The sequence below is a fragment of the Nicotiana sylvestris genome, chromosome 5 (genome assembly GCF_000393655.2).
Source record: "Nicotiana sylvestris chromosome 5, ASM39365v2, whole genome shotgun sequence".
In the NCBI taxonomy this organism is placed as follows: Eukaryota; Viridiplantae; Streptophyta; class Magnoliopsida; order Solanales; family Solanaceae; genus Nicotiana; species Nicotiana sylvestris.
In genome coordinates this window covers 166,693,709-166,703,022 of record NC_091061.1, presented here as the reverse complement: position 1 = coordinate 166,703,022, position 9,314 = coordinate 166,693,709, and the positions used below count along the sequence as shown (strand labels likewise).

Below are 9,314 nucleotides of genomic sequence, written 5' to 3'. Positions count from 1 at the left end.
GGTGACGTGCGTGAGAGGAATTTTGAGATTGAGTATCGTGTGGGGGAAGAGAATGACATGTATCAAAATCGAGAGAGAAAGAAAATAGTGTAACTGAATAGCGTATTTAGTGGCTTAGGGGTAGAAGATAACCAAAATTAGATATTTTGCTATAAACATTAAAAAGTATCTATAAAATATAATTTTTTTAAATGGTATTTATTTAAAATAAATAAGGTGTTAACCTTTACTATAGGACCCCATGAAAAAACTAAAAAAAATAACTCATCGCCAAAATTTTAAAGCATCAAGAATTACGACGATCATCAGAATTTTAGTCACAATGCTCAAAATTCTCGCAACATGCTTTAAAATTCTAGCAACGTACTTCAAAAGTTTGACAGTGTGCTTCAAAATTCTGGTGCAAGGCTATTTTTTCAAAAAATTTCATAATGGGATCAAAATTTAAACGGTGACAAAATGATCTAATTGTCCAAATCGCGCAATAAAAACCTATATGGGCCTAGATCCCATATGGAAGAATAAACCGAAATAACCGCCTACTCAATCTCTTAAGCAAAAAATAACCAGTGAAAGCATAATATATGTATAATTTATATATTATGTGTGTATAATTATATATAATCTATGTATATTACTAGAAAAAATAAATAATAAATATTACCGGCTATTTGTGTAAATATCCCCATTTCAAACTCAGGCTGAGGCCCAACATACTAATGCAAATGGACCTCAAATAAGGACCCAAAGTCCGACTTACATTCGGCCCCAATTTCAAATTACATTTCGGCGGCGAACCCCTCGGCGGCGAGGTTCCGGCGAAACTCCTCACAAATCTCTCTCCGGCGAAATCGAGTTGTAAGTTCCCTCTTCCATTCCTAAATTTGACTAAAGCCATAATTCGCATTCCTATTTTCAGGATTTTTATTTGAGTTCTTATTGCTTATTATAAATGATTAAACAATTATCTTATGTTGTGAATTTCAGCCATAAATGTTGAATTTATTTACAAAATAGCTCTAATTATTCAAGCTTCCAAATTCTAATTATTGATTTAACCGTAGTTATTAGATTCTCTGCTGTTAAAGAGTTGAATTTAGTTGTAAAAGTAAAGGATATTTTGTTTCTTGCGAAGAAACTAGGGTTCTTAAAGGGAATGGCGAAGCCAATAATTTATAAGGTGATTACAAAAATAATATAATGTCAAGTATAGAATTTGAATGTGTGATCTAAAGCAATTTTTGAACCCTATGTCACTTGACTAGACTTTTTCCTAATATCAAGGAATTCAACAGCTTATATGTAATCAAAAAAAATGTTTTTTCCTATTTGCATAGTATAAATTGTTGACAAAGGGATTTAATTGAATTCGCTTTCCTCCACTTAGCTCCACCACTGCTTAAAGGGGAAATTGGTGAATTAAGCAAAAGTAGGAAAAGCAATGGAGGCTAATTTGGTGAATACTCCAAGAAAAAAGCTTGGTGATATCAGCAACTTACCGCTGCGAAAGAGATTCACTAGCGAAGATAAGAAGCCAGAACATATCCCAACTGCTTCTAAAGAGTATATAGAAATGATCCAGAAGGTACACTTTTTGTGTTTGTTTACTGGGTTATTGTGTTTAATAAATGTATGGACTTAGCTTTAGTTTCGCTTAGTTTACTTCATGGGAAATTTGATCCAGGAAAATTTGGTGTTGATGAAGATATTAGCAGAAAGAAAGTATCCTTTATTTGCAGATGAACGACATTTGCTTTACTGTTTTTGTACTATTTTTGTGTGAAATAGTTGTAGGTTGCCTTTTGTGCTTTGTAATAGTATTCATGCCTTATACTTGTTATTCGTTGCACTGTTCCTTGACTCTTGTTCTCCATAGCAAAATCATTGAAATAACTGGAGTAGAGATAGAGAAACTGAGAACTAATGTGCAGAAAATGCAGCAACAGAACAAGCAGCTTGCTCAAGCAAACAGTAAAATGCTTGCGGTTTGTTTGCTCTTCCCGTTTCCAAGCCTTTCAGGGTTTTGTTTCGTTAACTGAACATTTGATTTCCTTTCATGGTGCTAAAACTATTCGGTTTTCTTTTTTTCTTTTCCCCTCAGGAACTAAATTCAAATAAAGATAGGGTAAGCAATCTGATGCTTTCACCTGATATTCTTTTAAGGTTCGATTTCTCTATAAGCTGATGTAAGTGGTATTTGGCTGATATCAGCTAAAAGCATTACAACATGAACTTGGATGCACAAAGGGTTTACTTAAGGCTAGAAATTTTGAAGCAGAGGTGAATACAGTTTAAAGTATTCAAATTTTTTTTGCTTAGAAATATGTCATTTCTTTCTTTTTGACCAAGGAAGTTTTCTTTGTTAATCAGGAGCAACCAAGAACAAATATGTGCCAAAATCTGAATGATGAGGTACATAAACAAATTGTCGTAATGCAGTAATGTCGTAGAGTTGGTGTTAATTTACTGTTTTGCTGTTACCATTCAAAGGTGAAATCCATGAAGTGTGAGGAGACAGGAGATCTTTTGTTAGGAAATGGAGATGATGAGAAAGCTATAAATCTCAAAAGAAGGCCTCGGTCGAAGAGTGAGTGTAACCTCTGGTTTGATCTGATATTTGTTGTCAATAAGTACTTAGGAACTATTGTTTTATATTATTTCCCCACCTCTGACACATAGGTGTGGGCTCTTGTGAGCAAGTTCAATTTAAGGATAAGGCGGAAAACAAAAGGTTAGGCTGTGCGTATTAACCTGAATAATATATTGTTGGTTTCTGTAATGTTCAGATACTAAACATTGGTAAGAGAATTCTCCTAGCGAATTTGTTGTCTTTGCAGACCTTGTATAAGGAGGCAATCTGCTCGGCTTAACCCTGAGGCGCTGAAACTCAATGAAGTTTCTTTCGATGTACAAGACAAATGTGCTCTGCACCCTCCAACAAGTGATCCAGTGCTAGAAAATGGTTTGAATTCCATTAGCATATCATCTGATGGTCTAGAGTGCAATCCTTTATTGAGGTTTGAACCTGTACAGTTTGGAATATCATCTCTGCGTAGGCCATCAAGGGAGGCAGCTAAGAAGGTCCAGTCATACAAGGAAATTCCTGTAAACATAAAAATGCGAAGACCACGATGAACAACGTGTTCGGTGTAGTAACCTCTTTGATATCGGAGCAAGTGCTGAATGGTAAGATTCTTCATTGTATCTTTTTGTCAGGTTCAGTGTTATAATTTTTTGTTAAAATCTGTAGCTCTAATTCCATATCCACTCCTTCAAAGTTCTATTCCCCCTCCTCCAGAAATGTCATGGCCTATCTGTCTCCAGAATAAATGTTCTTAATAAAAATGCCGCCTGCTGTACAATCCTGATTAGATGCTTCTTTTATGGTGATTGATGATGAAATTCTTTTGGACCGATGACTGTGTCTGGCATACTTGCCACAGAAACCTAATGGTACTTATACTTAGTGGTGGAGCCAGAAACTGATGTAAGGGGATTAAAAGAAAATACTAGAATGACATAGTTGGGATTGGAACTTGTAACCTAAAGCAACTTTTCAACATTTTATATATAACCAAAAACTTCTATTTTTACCCTATTTGCTAAGTATAGTTTCCCGACAAAGGGGAATCAATTGAACCCCCTTCTTTCTTACAAGTTCCGCCCCTGCTTATACTGTCCATATCTTGGCTTAATAGAGGGTGTCTCTCCATTTTTATTTGTTCCTACGGTATAGAGATTAAGAATTTAACATAGAAAGGAAGTTGGAAGTTTCTCTCGTAATTTAGATGATGATTTTGTTGAGGTTAAAGGCATATCGATTAAAGGCTGAACAAATCAAGCAGATATGTATTATATGAACAATTAAGTTTAACGGTACTTTGTAAAAAAAATATTTTAAGAAAAATTTAGTATAAATATCTGCTTCCTTGATCCATTTCGTGCTACTGGGTTTGATTTTGAAGGTTGAATTTCATGATTTACCGTTGAACTGTTGTTTTAGCTATTCTGGAATATAATCAGTAACTGTGAAAGATATAACATATCACGTAGTAATTTATAATTTTTTATTGTCATTTTTTTTCTTTTCAGAACTCCAATTCATTTTGCCTTGTAAAATTAGTTAATTTGACCTCAGAAGTCAAATTACAAAGAAAATGATATATCTGACCACATTGGGTTGATAAGTTGATCTTTCTCTTTTTCTTTTTTTCTGAAGCTAGTACCAAAAAGAAATTGAGGAAAAGCATTGTCCATCTATTATGTTGACTGTTGAGTGTTAAGTGTTTCCTCACTAAAGGGTATCTCGACTTTTACCAGTTAGTGATTAAAATATCACTAACAACGCTGGACAAAAGGGTGAAAATCATTTTCTCAACTCAACTTTATTTGTTCTGGAAATCAATTAGCAAGCCTAACTAGAAGTCTAGAATTGAAGCCAATGATACCAAGAGTTTCGATCTTGGAAAACTAGTCCTAGCAGATTCATTAGAGTTGTTGAGGTAAAACTTAATCAAATTGTGCAAGTGACTTTGTTATAATCTCTATCATCTTAGTTGTGTCTATAAAGTGACGTTTGGACCATTTTCTTAAATCGACTTTGAAGAAATTTTCTAAGAATATTTTTAGATATAGTTTTAAAATTTAGTATGATTATTTTATCTAATCACATTTCCGAAAGATTGTTTACTCATTTTTTATATTTTATGCGGTGAGCATTGCGACGCTAGATTAACTACACATAGGAGTGACAATTTGACCCCCAAACCCATTTAACCCGTCAAATCCGCCCAAGGTTGGGTTGTTCATTGACCCGCCCATGTTTGAACTCGGCCCATCTTGTCCCAGCACATTTCAGTGTCACGCCCCAACCTCGGGAGGCGTGACCGGCGCTCAATGGAGTGAACCCAACTGAGCAAGGCTTATCAAACACTTTCTACCCAACTCAATATGATTAAGGAAATCATGCTTTCGTTTATTTAGACAATAGGAAAGGTTGTACATTCAACATTGATAGTTCATTTTATATCACAATCTTAAACTGTAGTTAAGTTTCCACGGTTCCATCCAGTTACAATCTAGAGAAACAAGAGTTTAGATTTATAACATAGTTCATAGACTCATCCAACACCCGTACATAACCCACACAAACGTCTACGGAGCCTCTAAGGATACAGAAGATAATTATGACAACGCCGGCAACAAGGCCCCGGCTATACCTCAAAAGTGGATATCTACAACAAAAGATGTACAACATAACCCCTTAAAGGAGAAAGGGGCTCACCAAGGCTTTGAGAGGAGGATACTCTGCTACGCGCGATCGGCACTATCCGCTATGGAGCCACCTACATTCATTTAAAAATGCAGCGCCCCCGGCAAAAGGGGCGTTAGTACCATGGAATAGTACTAGTATGTATAACTAAACACCATATTATTAGAAAGAACTATTATACAAGAACAAGGAAATCACATAGAGACAATCGAAAGCTTTTAACCGAACACCACATCATCAAATACAAGAATCATATAATCTTTCGCATAATTTCCATAGCTTTAGTTTGGGGCACTTCATTCTATCCATCATCACTCATTATACCACTGCTTTCTAGAGCGGAGTCCGATCACGACCTGATCGGCTAGGTTGCCTCATTTGAGACATGTACTTCAATCACAATCTTATTCTCCCTTTCCGGAATTCAATATCAGCACAATACCACCATGTGTGCGGCATGGCGTCCGATCACGTCCCGATCGGCTAGGCCGCCTTACCGGGGCGTTGTTCCTTTCTCATTAATCATCTCGTTTCAATCTTTTATTTCACATATATTATTTCATAGGCACTTAGGGCCACAATTATTACATCATTTCTATTTTCAATGTTAACTTTGCAAGTTGGGACCACAAGCACATACAAAAGCAATTCAACTTGTAAGTATAGGTAAGATTTTACATAGTTGGCACAACAATCTCAGTTTTAATCTTGACGTGAAGTCTAGGCATTTCAATACATGGTTCATATTCTTTGCACATCTTTAAATATCGAGAATAGTACATTACACACATTGAGGCACACCTTTCATGTATATATATAATTTCAAAACCAATTCATGTGAAGTAACAACCAATACATCAATCAAGTTTTCAGTCTTACCACATTTGCACATGTACCAACGGAGCTCAATTTCTAATATGAGGGGTTTTTAACCATACATACCTCAACAAAGATTTCTTTAAATTCTTACAAAATTCCGGGACTCTTAGCAACTTCAATAAATTTTATGAAAATTACAAATTGAACCAAGAATTAGAGACATGATTAAGATTCTAGCTCATTTGAGCACATTATCAAGCATTAGGTGTGCATTGTGATTATAGGACCCTTTTGTAAGAGATTTTCATTATTTTACACCCCAATTGCTATCTTTTAAGTTCACAACCTCCCCATACCCTATTATCTTTTATGCATGCAAGAAAATTCATTTTTATACCCATGAACCCCCGAGCTAATTACTCACTCTAGTGTGAATTTCGAAACCAAAGGCTAGAGCTCAAGTTCTTACCTCTTGGGGTGAAGGTCTAGCAGTTTTACTTGATAATCTTCAAGAGTTTAGGCAAGGATTGAGTGGGGACTTGATGAAGATCACCCTCTCTCTCTCTAGAACTCCCTCTCTCTCTAGAACTCCCTCTCTCACTTTATTTGCAGCAAAATAACATAAAAGGGGTCTAATGGAGTATTTTTAATGGGATGAGGTCGGGTTTTAAAAGTTAAAAAAATAGGAGCCCCGACGAAATATGTGATTGTATAATGGACATGCGGCCCGCAATAGGGATCGGAAAAATGGCCCCAAAAACCTAAACAAATTATCCGGGTATGCGACAAAAATGCGGTCCGCATACCTGTTCTGCGGTCGCATAATGCACCGCAGAACTGCCTCTTACAAAAATTCCAAGGAGATTATGCGATGACTATGCAACCCGCATATTGATTATGCAATCGCATAATTGGCCGCATAGTTGACCTCAAATTAACCATCAAACTGTCTGACTCTGCGGCGACTATGCGGTCCGCATAGCTATTATGCGATCGCATAATGGATCGCAGAAACGCACTTTTAATGCACATTATTCCTAATTTGGTACTACGAGCTTTCGAGTTTTTGGAGTAGAAATTTCACGGGGCCTTACATTCAGCTCATTTAAAGTTGCATTGATTTTTAGTTCAAATTGATCCATGAGCAACTTTACTAAATATTTTAAAAATAATTCTTTTTTAGTTGATATTTTATATATGACCATGACAAACGAAAAATAGTCTTATTTGGTAATTAAAAAATTCATAAGAAACAATACACATTTATTAAAGTTAGGTAAGAGTTGGGTGGATTGGGTTATGACTCAAATTTTAGCTCATCTTGACCTAGCCAATTTTAGCTCAAGTAGCTTTTTGTGGTATTATCGTTAAAATAGCACGGGCTAGCCAGTTTTCGGACTCGTCATTCAGAAATAGCCAGTGTTTGCCAAGTCATTAAAAAATAACCACTATTTTGCTGCAACAGTGACCGGTCCAGGATAATATACTGGAGTTCGGTGCACATGTGTATGAACTTCCAGCATATTATGCTGGACCGATATACTTTGCTTGCTCCAGTATGATATACTGGAGTTCCAGTATATTATGTTGGAGTATTTTTCGGATTTTGAACAGTGTTTTCGTTCAGATTTATCTTTACATGAAAAGTGGCTAAATTTTGATGACTTTTGAAACTGTGGCTATTTTTAAATGACCACTTGTAAATCTGGATATTTTTGAATTTCTCCCGGTATTATCACTTTTAGCCCACGCGAGAAACTATATAAATCTGGTAGTCAAAAAACTGTATAAAATTTGTATAATTTTTGTATATAACATAATATATATATATATATATATATATATATATATATATATATATATATATATATATATTGTATACATAATTTTTCAGCTATTATTTTTATAGCGGCTATACAATGTCATTTTTCCTAACTTTTTACATGTTAATGATCCGCCCATTTATTGATTCGACCCATTTTAACTCGCAGTCCAATCTGCCCATTTTGACCCACCCAATCAATCCAACCCGCCCATTACACCCCTAGCTACACATCAGTCTCCATCGAGACGAGTTGAAAGGTTCTACGAAGGTTGAAATTTAATTAAAAGAAATGAAAGTTTTGTTTAAAATAAATATCAAGAAATGAATTAAGACGAGTTTGTAAAATCACACAACAAAATAGTGCATGCATAATGGATCTTAACTTAGTGAAGCAAGTGTCGCCACTCTCACAAACACCTTTATCCTTTCATTTTCAAAATGGAAATTGACACTTTATCATCCTATTTGATACATATTTTTAAGATGTCAATCGTGATAAGACTCCACTTAGACTTACTATTATCATTTCTTGTTTTAATGGCGGGAAAGTGAGTAATCCTAAAATTTCTGTTACTTTGAACTTCTTGAAAAATTAGAGATCTCTTTCTTCCTCTTCGAGACTTAAATAAATACGTCCCGCGTGAAAGTACAAGACAAGAGTGAATTGTCGTTTTTCCGTTTATAACTAAGTAGTTGACTAGTTTACCAATTAGTCGACTAGAAATTGATGCGAAGTAAATAGTAAAGACAAAAGGTAATGTGTAGAAAGTAAGTGACACCGAATAATTTTATACTGGTTCATATTCAATGTGAATCCCAATTTACTCCCCTTGGGTTGTGAGAGGGTTCTCTCTTCAAAGCTCCTTGAAATCTTTCGTACAAGTGAGTTGATGTAATCAAGAACACCGACAGTTTTTCATTACTAAATACACTCTTTATGTTTTTGATATAATGCCTCACCGATATGTTTCTCTTTTTTTCCCCTTCCACTAATTACCCATTAAATCTAGCCCAGGCTACAATGCCTGCTTATAGTAGAACAAAGAGCTTGAGGTTGGTTCGATCAAAGTATATTTCTTCTCTTGGTTTCTAAGTATAAATATAACTTAAGGGATCTGTTTTGGTTCTTGATTGAGGCGGATCTTGAGAGATTGCAAACCCAAAGGAATTGATCATTGGAATGAATCTTGAATGATGATTCCTTCCAAGAATAATGTGGAGCTTCCATTAATTAATCCTTCAATGACGGAAATTGACATCCTTCCTTCAACGGGTGGATCTTCAACATCTTGATTGATATTTCAAGCGGATTCTTAGCGATGGTAATTTTCGCATCAGTGACTTGATTGATAGTTTAGGCACACTCTTAGCGATCTTGATCTCCCCTTATTTTTGTTA

At 35.4% G+C, this 9,314-nt stretch overlaps 1 protein-coding gene across 2 annotated transcripts; it reads left to right on the top strand.

The window, feature by feature from the left end:
- Window positions 1-769: 769 nt before the first annotated feature.
- On the top strand, window positions 770-3,598 carry LOC104242323 (SHUGOSHIN 2-like). Of its 2 annotated transcripts, XM_009797351.2 has the most exons (11): window positions 770-858; window positions 1,388-1,585; window positions 1,685-1,722; window positions 1,877-1,985; window positions 2,102-2,125; window positions 2,212-2,280; window positions 2,371-2,412; window positions 2,491-2,587; window positions 2,680-2,731; window positions 2,838-2,962; window positions 3,057-3,362. In XM_009797351.2, exons 2-11 carry the CDS (start codon window positions 1,442-1,444, stop codon window positions 3,107-3,109), a joined length of 753 nt encoding a protein of 250 aa, XP_009795653.1. In that variant the 5' UTR covers window positions 770-858; window positions 1,388-1,441; the 3' UTR covers window positions 3,110-3,362. The 2 variants fall into 2 exon arrangements, with proteins under 2 accessions (XP_009795653.1, XP_009795652.1); XM_009797350.2 differs by having other exon boundaries at window positions 2,838-3,598.
- Window positions 3,599-9,314: the final 5,716 nt, after the last annotated feature.